Here is a 16,311-nt window from a genome sequence, read left to right as displayed (position 1 = left end):
AATCAGTCCATTTCTTTGCCATCCCTGTATAAGGTCAGGGATGCGGAGGTTTCGCCTTTTGCTCTCCTTGAATATTAAGCATCGTCATGCGGTATCTGGAGGTCTCTGAGTCTTTTTGAAAGACGGATCGCCTGTTTGTTCTCTGTGGCGGGAGTAAGCAGGGCACTCCGGCTTCGCAGGTTACCATAGTTCATTGGATTAAGGAGATGGTCATGGTTTCGTATGTGGATGCTGGAAAGCCATTGCCTACTCAGGTTAGGGCTCATTCCACTAGGGCTCAGGCAGTGTCATGGGCGGAAGTTAGTCTGTTGTCTCCCGTCAATATCTGCTGAGCTGTGACATGGCCTCCTTACACACTTTTTCCAGGTTTTATCATGTGGATGTGCAGGCCGGGAGGATGCAACCTTTGCATGTGTGGTGTTGACTGGACGTGAGCAGCCTCCTACCCTGTTGGAGGTAGCTTTGGTACATTCCATTGGTCCTGAGTTCAACTGTCTACATGCTAGGAAATGGAGAAATTACTTCTTTAGTGTAGACAGATGGACTCAGCTTCCCGCCCCCTCCTGCCCCATGAGTGTGTCAATAGTCCTCCTGTGGGGCTCTGGGTCCCAAGGGATTACTGGTAAGTGTTCATCCAGTCCCTAGCTTGGGATACCTAGAATCTTACTTGAGGTCAGTGTTTATGGTTGGTTGAGTACAGTTCTGGTTATTTGTTTTTAATCATGTTTTTAATCAAGTTTTTTGGTAGTCTGTTCACAGTTGCTTTTGAAGAGAATACTGGCAAGCTGGGGGTCACTGTAGAGCAATATATATACTGTGATGTCAGCTTGCTCCATCTCCATCTGCTGGCAGAGGTGCATAACCCACTGGTCCTGAGTCCATCTGTTTACACTAAGGAAAACACAATTATCAGGTAATCTCCAATTACCTGGGTACTTAGATCGTTGGTACCCCAAACAATGCTCATAGTCACAAGCCCTTCTGGATCTAAAATTAGTGTCATATTTTGCATATATTGCAATGTAGTGACCCCTAGGTCTCCACTATCCAGTTAGTTCTAATTAGGACCCCAAGCTAAGATTTTTGTAGTTTGCAGACCAACCCTGCAGGAACCTCCACAGAGGCTTGTATGAATTGGTCAGCAGTTACTATAAAAGCAGGATGTGCACAAGGAACAGTGTAGTTTTCTCTAGGTTTTGTTTGGCTTTGAGTTGCAGTTTTGTAGTTATCCCCATCGTTGGACCCCACAGCCTGATCTAGGGGCTTTTTTTTTTTTTTGGAGAGTGGCAAGAGATTTCCCGTTCTGGGCCCCCAGCCTAGAACAAAGTGAAGAGATTCTGCCCTGGCCAGCACCCTGTGCTCTGGAAGGAATTGTCTTGGAGGAGGTTTTCTCCTTTGGGGAGATTTTTTTGCTTTTTATCCTGCCTCGGGAGGACAGGATAAGGTGCAGAGATTCCTTCTGTCCAGCTAAGCAGGGACTGCAGTGGCCTGACTGAACACCAGAGAAGAGAGAAGTCATATTTTTTGCAGAGAATTTTATTCTGGTTTTGGGAGGAGTTTTTGCCACCAGTTCCTGCCCACTGAGGAGGAGAGAGTTTTGGATTTTGAACATTTTTGGGGGGACTTTTTCCACCAGAAGTCCTGTATTCCAAAGATAAGGAGATCCCAGCCCTACTAAAGCCCACTCTATCACCCAGGAACACTGGGTCTTTTCTTAGTGCTTGCCACCTAAGGGACACTGTGACTCCACTGTTAAAACTGAGAAGAAAGCACCCTTGGATTGTTTGTTTTTGTGAGAAGAAAACTGGAGAATGTTTATTGTGAATTGGACTTTCAGAATTTTTGGTTACAGTAAATTTTTGTTGGACACCCAACCAGAGAGTAGAGTGCAGAGCTGTGCTAAAGCAAGGACATCCCAAGTGTGAGTACTGTGGATCAAGAGTTTAAATGAAGGGAGGCCATGTGGGTCCCCATCCCTGGGAGCCTATCCTCCCTGCTGGAACGAACCCCAGAGCACGTGCACTGTGACTGTGGTGAGAAAAGTGGCTCCTGCATTTCGGGAGCTTCCTGGTTACAGCAGTATCATGCATACAACATAGTTGATGTATGCAAATATACCTCTTGACTATCTAATTAGGGATATTTTGAAAACCAGACCAATTTGGCAGGAGGGGGTGCCTAAGTACCAGTTTGAACACCTCTGTCTTAGACAAAAGGTTTGCAAGTATATCTCATGAATGTTGTGAATATCCTGAAAGCCAGATTTGGAACGACTGTCTCACCAGATCTCAGTACAGCAGACTGTATGCTACTTCACCCTTGGGTCACTGTCCTTGCAAAGTGGATATGTTTCTTCTAGAAAGGAGAAGGTCGTGTCAATAATTGATCACCATATCTTACTGTGCTGAACTTTCTCCTCACAGGAATGAGGACGCTGAGGAATCTGTGTACAGTGATACTGCCAGAAATGAAGAGCCCCAGATACACTTAGGACTTTTGTAAGTAGGCGCTGCCTGTGTCCTAGCTGTGCTCATGCATTACTTTGGCTTAAAGAAACTTTTCGTGTTGAAGACCCATAAACAGACTTTGCTATTTTGTAATAACAGGATAAGGAGATTGCTCCTTCTATAATAATTCCCCCTACCCCTACTGTGAGTCTTTTAATTTGGGAGGGAGGACTCTTAAAATATTTTTGGAAGACTTGACTATGTGCATTGATAAGCCACATGGGTTTGAGGCCACAGTTTATAAAATACTAGCATAACCTCTTTGTGCATAAATGGTGTACCGTTGGACAATTTTGAAAGTTACGCTATAAAAGTTTTGGGGGAGAGTAAGGGAGTGTTTTTCTCTATCACGATCTAGTCGCCATTAGCACGTGCTATCTTCCCACTAAGTAAATTAAATACAATTTTAGCCCTCAACTGATATCTCCTGTCCAGCTTGCAGCAAGATTATACCACTGACCATTGTAACCCTTCCTTCATCATCAGAAAGAGGTATTATGTGGACTAAACTGTTTTTAGTGCACTTGAAACCTGTTTCTGCACGGGAACGTGAGCTAGCCCTTACCATGATAAATTAACATGTGGAAAGCCGAGGAGTATACAGTCTTTACTTGTTTTGAAATAGTGTTTGCAACATTATCATTTGCAAATGCATCTTTTGCACAAAAGTCTCCATACACTTACTACCTACCACTTAATAAGTGGTATCTGGCAGCATCTCTCTCTCTCTCTCTCTCTCTCTCTCTCTCTCGCCCCCTTACTCCTTGTGTGTCTTGTTGGTAGTACATGTTTTGCCTAAGGGAGAGTTGAGTATTGATTGGGCATGTTCAGAGCCTCTGGTTTCCTGGATCAGATTTTTCAAGATTCTGCAAGAAGAGTTGGAAAATTATGCAGAAGACTTTTCAAATTCTGGGGCAAATTGGCATAAATTTGAATATTTCTGCAATTTAAAATGTAGATTTTTTTTTTACTTTATAAAAATAGAGCTTTTCTGATATTTCTGTATCTAGTTAATTTATTTGGCTCTTTCTTACAGGTAAAGCAATCTTAGTGATTGGGGCTGGGAAGGAAGGAGTGGAAGGGATCTGAGGAGGTGGGAAATGAAAATAGAATCTTAGGCAGTAAGGGTTGAGGGATAGAGGAGAGGAGAGGATGGGGGATTCAGGGAGGGATAAGTAAATGAAATGGGAGGGAGGGAAGAAGGATAAGGAAGCGAGTATTGACGATGGGAATGGAAGAGAAAGAGGTAAGATTGAGATGAAGAGGAGGAAAGAGGGGAGGACTAGGGATGGAGGTGGAGGAAAGTGGAATGGGTGAAGTAAGGAAGCCATGGAACCCCCGCAATCTCACACAACCCCTTTCCATTATCCCTCCTTCCAAAGCCCCTGTGATCCCCTCATGCTCCTTCATTCACTTCTTCCCCCTCCCATCCCTTCACAAATCCTGGTTCACTCCCCCCACTCTTCGAGTACTAAATCTCAAGTTTCATCTCTAAAGAAAAGATCCATGCCTTGAGTCAAGAAAGCCGATTGTCTTACTTAATAATTAAATAATATTTCTAATACTTTATATAATATCTTTATTCTGAGTAGGGGTGTATGGTATTTTTTTTTCATTTGTCAGGGGTTTGCTTTTTTTCTTTTGTTTCTTTTTAGTACGAGCTATTGTAAACTAACAGCATGCACTAAAACAAAACCCTAGCCATCATTTTTAAAGAACCTCTCCACCATTTCACCCAGACTCCACCTTCACGCGCACCTGAAAGTGGGTAAATCCCCCACCCCTGGAGGCAAGAGCCATCTCTACCTTTAGCCAGTAGCATCTTTTTTGTATGTAGGAAAGGCTTGCGTCGTTACGAGAAATGTGAATGGGGATTGCTTCTGCCTCTGGGTTGGGATGGAGGGATTTGCCCTCCTTCATGGTATGTGCTAAAGGAGAGTCTAGAAGGGCTGATTGGGGGTGGGAGATAATCTGGGAGACTTCCACGGGACTTATAGCTGTTTATTTTTAATAGTGGTAGTGGCATGAAACGAAATAGGAAACATCTTTGGCATTTACTCTTTCATTTTAAACAACAGCATATCCCCAATGTTGAGTACTGAGATATTTACAGTAGACATAGTGATGGGGTCTTTTCAGAGCCTCAACAATCTCCATCTACAAAGTGAATTTTGACTGGCTTTATGGTACAAGGCGTCTTTTTAAGTTTGGCATCCTTAACCTTGTGAAGGTGGTCACGGGACCTTCAACAATCAGTTGACAGGAACTCTTTAATGTCTCCTCCAAGTAGGTAGCACCCTCTGCAGCACTGCACCACCGTGCTATATTGATAGTTATCACTCAACCACTAGTTCCCCTTCCTTGAGCACCTAGTGTTCGGAGAGACCTCATAGCTAAGTGCCATCTCTGCCCAACCCTGCATAACCTCTTATATATCATGCAACCCATGACATAAAATTGAAGTGGTAGTATTTTGACTCTGAAAGCAAGATTTTACCAAATTATGGTCCATGGAAATTTTTACTTCTATAATTGAAAATTGACCTAAAACCTGGGTACAGTTTGTGCTCACTAAGGGCTTTATTTTCAAAAGTAAAATCAGCTTATACTAGGGATTTGCATTTGTTTTTAAATAAATACTTAAAATGCAAGGAATGAGGCCATTTTTGGTTTGTACCAAATAGAACGAACCGAAAATAGCCTCACAAAAGTACCTGGAAATTTTTCCAGATTATATTCAAAAACAAAAAAAGAGTATTCCAGATGCCCTTCAAATCCCTCCCACCCAGCAAAGAGAAGCCTAGGGCCCACGCTTACCTCGCTGAAACTCCCCAGGCCCAGCTGGAGCCTCCTGGGTTTCTTTGACCCCCCTAGTCCTCCTGGTATAAAATCCTGGCCCGGTCCTGTGCCTATCCGGCAAGATCTCCCTGGGCCTCTCTGACACCTACATCCCCACCCCTGTGCAAAATCCATCCCAGAGCCTGACTCTAACCAACCAGGGCCTCCCTGGACTCTTCCTACCTCACGTCCACCAGTGTAAAGTCCATCCTGGAGCCTAGACCTTCCCAGTCCCCTCTGACCCCCACATCTACCCTTCAAAATTTTCCAGTGCCCCACTTACCCCATCCATAGCTGTGGCAAGTTTGAAGGGCAGCAATGAAGCCCACTTACTCCTCATTGTTTTAAAAATGGTACCAGAGGCCTGTCAGATGACATCAAAATGACGCCATAGAGAGTCCTAAAGTTAGCTGGATAAAGTTTTCTGGCTATCAGTAAGAAAGGTAGATATTGACAGCAGCACTGCCACACCTCTGAATATCTCAAATGTATCTGGCTAATTTTGCAAGCTGACCAGTGGCTGAATATTGCCCCCTTTACTTCTAAAACGGGAGTAAAGACTCCCCAAACCAGATCAGCATTGCTTGGTTGATTAAGATGAACTGTTGCTTTCTTTCCTAGGCACAATAGTAGCAGTGAGTGTCTCCTGGTTCATGTTTTGCACCTGAAGAATATCAATGGTCTTGCTGTGAAGGAAGACTGTAAAATGTAAGTCATCCAGTCAGTATTCTGTTTAAAATAAATAACAAATGTAAGGATTGTACTTATTCATGCTGAAATTGTACGTTTTGAAAAGGTAGATATGTCATAGTTTAGTAAATAGACCCTAAAGTTTGGTGTCAAAAATCTTTACAAAATGTACAATTTCAGCATGAATAAGTACAATCCTTACATTTGTTATTTATTGACAACGTATTAAAGCATATTAAAGAATAGCGCATTAAAGCATATTAAAGAACAGCGTTCAACATGTTAAAAAGGAATTATATCACATTATCCGTAATGTGTCATGGAATTGGACCCAACATGTGCCCAATGTTAGAGTTACATCACTTGCAAAGCAGCTCAGTTATATGCAAAAGGCTCAACATGAATCACGATAAACATTACAATCCACATTAAGCCACAGTACTTAAGCCTAGGGCCTTGTATATTTTGTAATTCATAAATCCTAATAATTATAACATATCTGCCGATGCTCTTGGCTCCCATTCCAACCACAGTGAAGGCTAATGGGGCTTGAAACCCCAAATTACAACCCCCCATTCCCCTCCCTGCTGCTTAGTTCCCATCTGACAGAAACCACCTGTGGGGCTCCCTCTATCCCATCCTGCCTCCAAGTGTAAAAGATAAAGCCCTGGCACCTGGAGACAATAAAATACAAAAAATGCCAAACACCATCCCCCCCCCCCAACACACACACACTTTTGGGCTCTTTCCCCACCCCTGACTCTCTGTCCCGCTGGCGTTGTCTTCCAAAATAGCACTAGCTGAACGAAGGCTCCCCTTAGCTCCTCGCATGCAAAGCAAAGGAGAAACTTGGGTCAACTGACACCATTTTGGATGCTGGTGCTGGCAGGACAGGAATGACGGAGGATCATTCCTGTCTCTTTCCCATTCAGTGGCTCTAATGGGTGGGAAGGAGAGATTAGGGGTGAAGGGAGATGGGGGAGCCTGGAAACCCAAGGGAGATGTCTATTTTTTTTGTATTTGTTGAGGAGGAGGGTTTTACATTTTACATTAGGTGGGGATCGGGGGGCCCGCACGGCTTGGTTTGAAAGGGGCTAAGGGAGCAGAAGAGGGTATTTCTGTGATGACAGGGGGTGGGTTTTAATGCAGGGCTTCAAGCCCTTTCAATATTTACTTTGGCAGAATGTGTTATCATGGCTGGAGACATTTTATATTTTTCAGAGGACAAGCAGGATGGTGGTCCTCACAAGTGGGGCTCACATCATTTGATGAAGCCCGGCCCAGAACTTGTATGTCAAAGTTTCTAGAACTTTGACTGTGCCCTACTGGAATATGCAGGCCTGCATGATACCACATGAGGCCCCCTCAGTCTCTTCTTTTCCACGGATCCTATTGGTCACAGATCTTCACTCTCCTGATATTTCCCTGTTTTTCTTTCTTCCATCAGGGCCACACAGTATTTTCTCCCCTTTTAGTGTCCTTGGGTAAGGTTCCTTGGTCATTTTTTAAAACGTTTTTCCCCCATCGTTGTGCCTAGTTGGTGCACTGATCCTGTGCACTGAGGGGCATCAACTGATCACGGTCATAAAGTTCTTTCATTTATGTGAAAGAGCCATGTCTATCATTTATCCCCATGATAGATGTATCCTGTGCCTGAAGGCATCTCATAATGTCCTGGAGTGTCTATGCGTGACCATAACTCTTAAGGGGAGCTGGTTCCAGTTGGAGTCATGGAGAAGTATTTCGGGCACCTTGAGTCCAGCCCATCAGCATCAAGGCATCAACATCGACACTGAGGGAATCAGGAGCTGCACCAGATGTTGATGTGTTGACTTCAGGAGGGAATTCTAACACCTTTGACATCAAGCATCAGAAAAGACTACAGTCATCTGAAGAAAGACAAGGGTTAAACCTCTTCGCTCCAGCATCGAGGAGTTCTGATGCTGGGCATTGAGAGAAGGGCAAAGAATCATTGGCCTCTGTCGATGAATTATGTCAAGAATGGGGACATTCTGGCTCCAGCTGTGAATCTGCTGAAGCATTCCTGCAGAAAGATCTTATCCTCGATGCATTCTCAGGACTGCAACAGTCTCCAAGGATCCAGATGTCTGCCATCAATACACCTCTGGCATTGGCATCTTTGAAGAAGAGCTGGATAGAAAAATCCAGCAGGCTTTGGACAAGGTGATGAGGAGCATCTGTGTCCCGGGATCGAGTGAAGCGGTGTCAGTACAAACCGATGTTCAACCACTGCTGGAGTCCATACAGATACTGGCAGCCCAGTGCTAATATCAATACTGATGTTTCTGGAGGAGAATTTACGTTTATGTTGGCTGCACCAGTAGTGATATCCAGTCCATCGAGGGAAGAATCTTCACTGATGAACAGGAGTTCCTTGGGTTCCAGGCCCCGGCAGATAAATGATTCCCTCTCAGAGGCCTTGTCTTCAGGAGGGCAGCATCTGGGTCTTCTCACAAGGTGTTCCAGTCAGATTTGAACTCTAGTATTCCTTGGGGGTGGAGTAATATCTATATATCTGGAGATGTTGTCTCTGAAACAGAAGAATTGACTGGTCTCCTCTTTGACTCTTCTCTTCCTCCAGAAAGATGTTCCTGCCTAAGGGCTTCTTTTTCGCTAGATTTGTGCAGAGAATGGTGGTGGTCATTCCATTTCTTTTACTGAAGGAGGATGACATCAGAAACAAAATGCTGGACATCCTCCAGTCTGTGGAGCTTTCTAAGAAGATTGTGGCTGTACCAGTACATGAGATCCTTTAGGAGGGGCATATGAGGATGTGGGAGAGCCCCCCATTCTGTGGCATCCATTAATAAGAGGGTAGAAGCAATTTATCTCATCCAAACAGCTCCTGAATTTGAAAAGAAGCAGCTACCGCACCATTCTGTAGTGGTCAAATCCGCTCCCAAAAGGGCCAAGAGAACTAGAACCGTTCCTTGGTGCCCTGGGGAGGGATTCCAGAATTATGGATTTTCTTGGGAGGAAGGTTTCCCAAAGAGCAATGCTCAGTGTCCCAGTTGCTTTCTACCAGCTCTTCATGGGCCATGCCATGCAGTACCTGCTAAAACAGATGCAAGAAATGGCCAAGCAGCTTCCTCGAAGCAGCGTGATGACCTTCAGTAACGAAGAACATAAATTGCCATACTGGGTCAGACCAAGAATCCATCAAAACCCAGCATCCTGTTTCCAACAGTGGCCAATCCAGGTTACAAGTACCTGGCAAGTACCCAAAAACTAAGTGTATCCCACGCTGCTAGTAATAGCAGTGGCTATTTTCTAAGTCAACTTGATTAATAGCTTATCCAAACCTTTTTTAAACCCAGCTACACTAACTATACTAACCATATCCCCTGGCAACAAATTCCAGAGATTAATTGTGCATTGAATGAAAAAGAATTTTCTCTGATTAGTTTTAAATGTGCTACATGCTAACTTCATGGAGTGCCCCCTAGTTCTTCTATTATCCGAAAGAGTAAATAACCGATTCACATTTACCTGTTCTAGACCTCTCATGATTTTAAAGACCTCTGTCATATCCCCCCACAGTCATCTCTTCTCCAAGCTGGACAGCTCTAACCTCTTTAGTCTTTCCTGATAGGGGAGCAGTTCCATCCCCTTTATCATTTTGGTCGCCCTTAAATGTACCTTCTCTATCGCAACTATATCCTTGGGTACTTGCCAGGTTCTTATGGCCTGGATTGGCCATTGTTGTAAACAGGATGCTGGGCTTGATGGACCCTTGGTCTGACCCAGTATGGCATTTTCTTATGTTCTTATGTTCTTATCTTTCTTGCGGCGACCAGAATTGTACACCATATTCAAGGTTTGGTCTCACCATGAAGCGATACAGAGGCATTATGATATCCTTCGTTTTATTCACCATTCTCTTCCTAATAATTCCTAACATTCTGTTTGCTTTTTTGACTGCCACAGCACATTGAGCCGACGATTTCAAAGTATTAGTCACTATGACGCCTAGATCTCTTTCCTGGGCTGTAGCTCCTAATCTGGAAGCTAACATTGTGTAACTACAGCATGGTTTATTTTTCCCTTTATGCATCACCTTGCACTTATCTACATTAAATTTCATCTGCCATTTGGATGCCCAATTTTCCAGTCTCACAAGGTCCTCCTGCAGTTTATCAAAATCTGCTTGTGATTTAACCACTCTGAATAATTTTGTATCATCTGCAGATTTGATTACCTCACTAGTCGTAATCCTTTCCAGATCATTTATAAATATATTGAAAAGCATGGGTCATAGTACAGATCCTTGAGGCACTCCACTGTATACCCTTTTCCACTGAGAAAATTATCCATTTAATCCTGTTTCCTGTCTTTTAACCAGTTTGTAATCAACGAAAGGATATTGCCACCAATCCCATTACTTTTTACTTTTCTTAGAAGCCTCTCATGAGGAACTTTGTCAAATGTCTTCTGAAACTCCAAATACACTACATCCACCGATTCATCTATATCTACATGTTTGTTAACCCCCTTCCAAAAAGTGAAGCAGATTTGTGAGGCAAGACTTGCTTTCGGTAAAGCATGCTGACTTTGTTCCATTAAACCATGTCTTTCTATGTGTTTTGTGATTTTTATCTTTAGTTCACTATTTTTCCTGGGACTGAAGTCAGGCTAACTGGTCTATAGTTTTCCGGATCACCCCTGGAGCCCTTTTTAAATATTAGTGTTACATTACCCACACTTCAGTCTTCAGGTACAATGGATGATTTTAATGATAGGTTACAAATTTTTACTAGTAGATCTGAAATTTCATTTTTGAGCTCCTTCAGAACCCTGGGGTATATACCATCTGGTCCAGGTGATTTTATACTCTTCAGTTTGTCAATCAGGCCAACCACATCTAGGTTCACCGTGATTTGGTTCAGTCCATCTGAATCATTACCCATGGATACCTTCTCCAGAACGGGTATCTCCCCAGCATCCTCTTCAGTAAATACCGAAGCAAAGAAATCATTTAATCTTTCTGCGATGGCCTTATCTTCTCTAAGTGCCCCGTTAACCCTTCAATCATCTAACGGTCCAATTGACTCCCTCGCAGGCTTTCTGCTTTGGATGTATTTTTAAAAGTTTTTACTGTGAGTTTTTGCCTCTATGGTCAACTTCTTTTCAAATTCTCTCTTAGCCTGTCTTATCAGTGTCTTACATCTATCTTGCCAGTGCTTACGCTTTATCCTATTTTTTTCTTCTTTCTTCCAATTTTTGAATGAAGATCTTTAGACTAAAATAGCCTCTTTCACCTCACCTTTTAACCATGCTAGTAATCATTTTGTCTTCCTTTCACCTATCTTAATGTGTGTAATACATCTGGACTGTTCTTCTAGGATGGTATTTTTTAACAGTGTCCATGCCACTTGCACACTTTTTACCTTTGTAGCTGCTCCTTTCAGTTTTTTTCTATTTTTCTCATTTTCTCAAAGTTTCCATTTGAAAGTTTAGCGCTAGAGCCGTAGATTTACTTACTGTCCCTCTTACTGTCGTTAATTCAAATTTTATCATATTATGATCCCTATTGCCAAACGGCCCCACCACAGTTACCTCTCTCACCAAATCCTGTGCTCCACTAAGAATTAGATCTACCCACTGGTGGATAAGGGAATAGAGTTTGGGGAAACACATGGTCAAATCAACTTCTGACCATGGAGGTATCTTCCACCCTCTCTGTCCCATATACAACAGGCTCCTGCTCACATCTGAGGCAACAGAGGGCCCCTAAGTTACAGCCAGCACCCCAGTCAAAACCAGGGATGGAGATTTGACTCAATTGCAGAGCCTGGATCCTGGTACCTGTGCTGGAGGACTTTCCAGTAGGAGGCAAGCTAAGTTTTTACGTAAATGTTGGTCCAATGTAACTTCAGACTCATGGTTCCTTAGCATAATTCAAAGATGGTACAAATTACATCTATTGGCTGTTCCACAAAATTGACATCCACATCAAAATGCTTTAAGGAACTGTCCTCCCTTTTAGAGACCAGTGTGGTTGCTCTATTTCACCAAGGTTAAAGAGAACAAAAATTCTACTCCAAGTACTTCCTGATTCCAAACAGAGCAGGGGAACTCCATCTTATCCTAAACATAAGGTCCTTGAACACGTATCTAAAAAGAGCAAAGTTCAAAATAGTTTCCCTGAGCATCTTAATGCCCTTTCTACAAAAAGAGAACGGGCTAGTCTTTTTTGATGTCAAGGATACTTACATTCATATAGCGATATTTGCAGGTTACAGAAAATATCTGATTTGTGATTGGGGATCGTCATCTCCATTACCATATGATGCATTTTGCCTACTGTTAGCCTCATGCATCTTCACAAAACATCTTGCTGTAGTGGCAGCGCATCTATGCAGACGTGGGATGTATGTCTTCCCCTACCTGATGATTGGCTGCTCAAGAGCACATCTCAGGCTGGTGCCACAGTATCAATGTGCAAAAACATCCGGGTATTGGAGTTACTTGTGCCCATCATTTCAATTGGAGTTTATAGGAGCTCTGCTAGAATTGACTCAGGCAAAAGCCTTTCCACAACAAAGGGCTATTGCATTATCATCTGCAGTGAATAGGATTCAAGTGAGTCAGCAGGCATTAGCATGGACATGTTGAGGCTGTTGGACCTCATGCCATCAGTGGTCCATGTTACTCCTTTGGTACACATCTATATGAAGAGAAGTCATTAGGCCTTCAGATCACAGTGGCTGCAGGCCACTCAGGATCTTTTGGACAACATCCACTTCACTCAACCACTCGTGAACTTCCTGCCCTGGTGGCAGATTCATTACAGTCTGACCAGAGGTATACTTTTCCAAATTCCTCTAGTTCAAATTGTCCTCTCTGCAGATTCGCCCAACATGGATGGGGAGATTATATAGGGGGGCTTTATGCCAAGGGTCTTTGGTCTGCTCAGGAAAAGCTTCATCAGAATTAAGGGCAGTACTGTATGCTCTGAGGGCTTTCAAAGAGCAGTTGGCCAATAAAGTTATCTTGGTCCAGATGAACAGTCAGCAAAGTTTTTTAAATCAACAAGCAGATAGGAACCGTATTGTACCTCCTGTGTCAAGAAATTGTCCAGAAGGAGAACTTTGCCATCTTTCATTAGATGGTCCTCAGGGTCACATATTTGACAGTTGAGGAGAATGTTTTTATGGACAGAGTGAGTCATGTCCATGGACAGGATAGTAAACCAGAGATTCTGCAAGTAGGGCACACCAATGGTGGATCTATTTGCATCTCCCAGAACAAGAAGGTCCAGGTCCTAGTTGGAAACATTGCTTTTGATTGGAACATGGGTCTTCTGTATGCATATCCTCCGATTCCATGCATTGTGAAGAATTTGTTGAAGCTCAGAGAAGACCAGGCTGGGGATAGGACATGAGTCTCATAGCCCCCTTTTGGCCGAGACTGGTTTGGTTCCAACTTCTGAGGGAGTTATCAATCAGGGCACCAGTCAGTTTTCAGAATTCCCCAGCATCAGTGGTGGTTACATCATCCCAATGTCAGGTCCCTAGCTCTCACAGCTTGGATGTTGAGGATAATTTTGCAACCCCTGAATCTCTTGTCCTGTCTCTCATATTCTTTTGGCTTCAAGAAAGGACTCCACAAGGAGCAGAAGGCACTGGATGCATTCTCCTGCTTGGCACAGAAGCTGCTTGATAACCTTCTACATCTTTTATTTATTTATTTATTTATTTAGAAACTTTTATATACCGGTATTAGTGGGGACATCATACCGGTTCACATATTAACAAAAGATTTAGAAGTACATTTCAACAGGGGAGGCGAACTGGGCAGGGGGTTAACCTAGAGCAGTAGGGAAAATAGATTAAACAACAAGAAATCAACAAGAGGTCATAACAAGAAGACAACAATGTACATTGTGATTAGATTCCTTAATATAAGGAAAAGGGCGGTCACCTAGGGGGTATGAGCAATAGAGGGAAGGGAGGGTCTATTCTGTGTAGGCTTGGTTGAACAGGAATGTTTTTAGTTTCTTTTTGAATTTGATGGCGCAGGGTTCAAGGCGCAAGTGGACGGGTAGGGAGTTCCAGAGGGCGGGGCCGGCAATGGATATGGAGCCGGCAATGGATATGGAGCGGTCACGGGTGGATGAGAGATGAGCTGCCTCTCAAGAGCAACTCAGTAAGAGTTCATCTTACTGCAGTTGGCGTCTATCTCTGTCTTGTAGAAGGTAGACCCATCTCTGTACAGTCTTTGGTTGTCTGATTCGTGTGGGGATTGCCTCAATTGAAGCTTCCCATCAGGCCTTCCTCTCTGTCTTGGGACCCAGCTGATGAAAACTACCCTTGAGCCACTGCGTTCCTGTTACCTGAAGTAGCTGCCCTGGAAGGCCATAATTTTGGTAGTAATGACTTCACCATGCAGAGTCAGCAAGTTCCAGGCTCTAGTGACTTATTCATTCACCTTATACCAAGATTTATCATAATAGGGTGGTTCTGCACACCCATCCTAAGTTTCTGCCTAAGGTAGTGTCAAAACTCCATTTTAGCCAGTAAATTGTTCTTCCAAATTATTTTTCCAGACCACCTGGCCACTAAGGTGAACAAGCACTGCTCAGTTTGGACTGTAAGAAAGTCTTGGCTGGAGAGAACTAAAGCCCATAGAAAGTCTACCTAGCTTTTTGTTTCATTTGACACCAACAAACTGAAGATTGCTTGGCCAAACACACTTTTCCAATTCTCTAGCAGATTCTGTGTCCTCCTGCTATGCTCAAATGGGCCTGGACCTGGTAGGTCATATCAAAGCCATGGTGGCATCAGTAGCCTACCTTTGATTGGTCACCATGGAGAATATCTGCAAGGCTGAGACATGGAGTTCTCTCTGCACATTTTCATCATGCTATTGCTTGGACAGGAACTCCTAATGTGACAGTAAGCCCAGCTAGTCTGTCCTTCAGTATCTCTTTGAGGTGTAAGAACCCAACTCATTCCTCCTAAGGCCTGTTGTTTATGTTCCAGGTTGCCTCTTTCCCTTTTTTCATTTGGGGCAGTCTGTGGATTTTCCACTTGTGAAGACTGCCATCCTGCTTGTCCTTAGAGAAAGAAGTTGTTTTTAACTGTAACGGATCTTCTCCAAGGACAGCAGGATATCAATCCTCAGGAAACTCGCCCACTTCTGCTTGGAGTTGCCTGCTCCACCTTTAAGCTTAAAAAAGTAGACTGAGAGGCCCCATTGCAGATGTGTGGTGGTATGCCAACCTGCGCATGCCCAGTAGGGTATAGTTTTAGAAAATTTGATGTAAAAGTTCCAGACTGAGCACCATTGGATGATGTTGCCACACTTGTAAGAACTGCTGTCCTTGGAGAACACCTGATATGGGTAGGAGGTGCTGCTTTCTTGGCCATGGGCACATCAATTCAGTGTTTATCATGGTAACCAACCAATGTTAAAACAAGGTCTCAACACACGGTTTTAACATGATTTAGACAATAGGCCCCTTAGTTTTGCTTATTTCTTCTCTGCATGAAGAGAAAGTGATATGAAGTGAAATCTTTCTTTCTTGGATAGATCTGGTGTGCCCAGCTTTAACTCCATGCTTGGACCCCAGGCAAACACTGCTTTATAGTATAAAACCTAAGAATACACACACAATATCTTGGAGACCTGAGCCCCCAGTATTTCCCACAGTAAACATGAATCTATGTATCTATCTCCTCTCCATAGCACTATTAGCAAACTATTATTTATTTATTTTTTAATTATATTTTTCCCTCCTTCGGCCTTGATCAGACTTCTCTGGGCTACAGTACCACAAGCCCTTCACTTAGCCCAGCCTTTGTAGTGACAGTGCTTTTCTGAGTACCACAGATCCTGCAGGTCCATCCACAACTGCTATACATGCACACTGAGGAGGTAATTTTCAAAAGGATTTGTGTGTGTAAAAGTAGCATATATCGTAGCAATTTTCAAAAGCCTGTTTACTTCATTTAAAGTGCACTTACGCATGTAATACTTGTTGACAATTCAGTAGCATATATCATAGCAATTCTCAAAAGCCCACTTACATACATAAAACCCAGTTATAAGTGTGCAAATCCTCTTCAAAATTATCCCCTAAGTATGACTAGTGGGTGTCACTCTCTGAGTGATGGGTGAGACTCCTCTCAGCACCTCTTCTAGGGTCTATGAACTCTGCCCTAGCAGCATCCCCAGCCAACACAGGAACAGGGCCTAAGTTTGATTCCTGACTCTGGTCTTTCTGCCATTAATGATGGACCAACAAAACAAC

At 43.3% G+C, this 16,311-nt stretch overlaps 1 protein-coding gene across 1 annotated transcript in view; it reads left to right on the top strand.

Annotated features, from left to right (window-relative positions):
• WWC3 (WWC family member 3) overlaps positions 1-16,311 on the top strand; it is a 319,559-nt gene that overhangs the window by 236,299 nt on the left and 66,949 nt on the right. The window contains exons 13-14 of the mRNA XM_029604359.1: positions 2,424-2,498; positions 5,967-6,053. Coding sequence (XP_029460219.1) covers positions 2,424-2,498; positions 5,967-6,053 — 162 coding nt within the window. The remainder of the gene's footprint in view (positions 1-2,423; positions 2,499-5,966; positions 6,054-16,311) is intronic.

This window comes from Rhinatrema bivittatum, chromosome 5, assembly GCF_901001135.1.
Source record: "Rhinatrema bivittatum chromosome 5, aRhiBiv1.1, whole genome shotgun sequence".
Classification (NCBI taxonomy): Eukaryota; Metazoa; Chordata; class Amphibia; order Gymnophiona; family Rhinatrematidae; genus Rhinatrema; species Rhinatrema bivittatum.
Note: the sequence above shows the minus strand (reverse complement) of the source record. Positions and strands in the feature narration are given on the sequence as shown.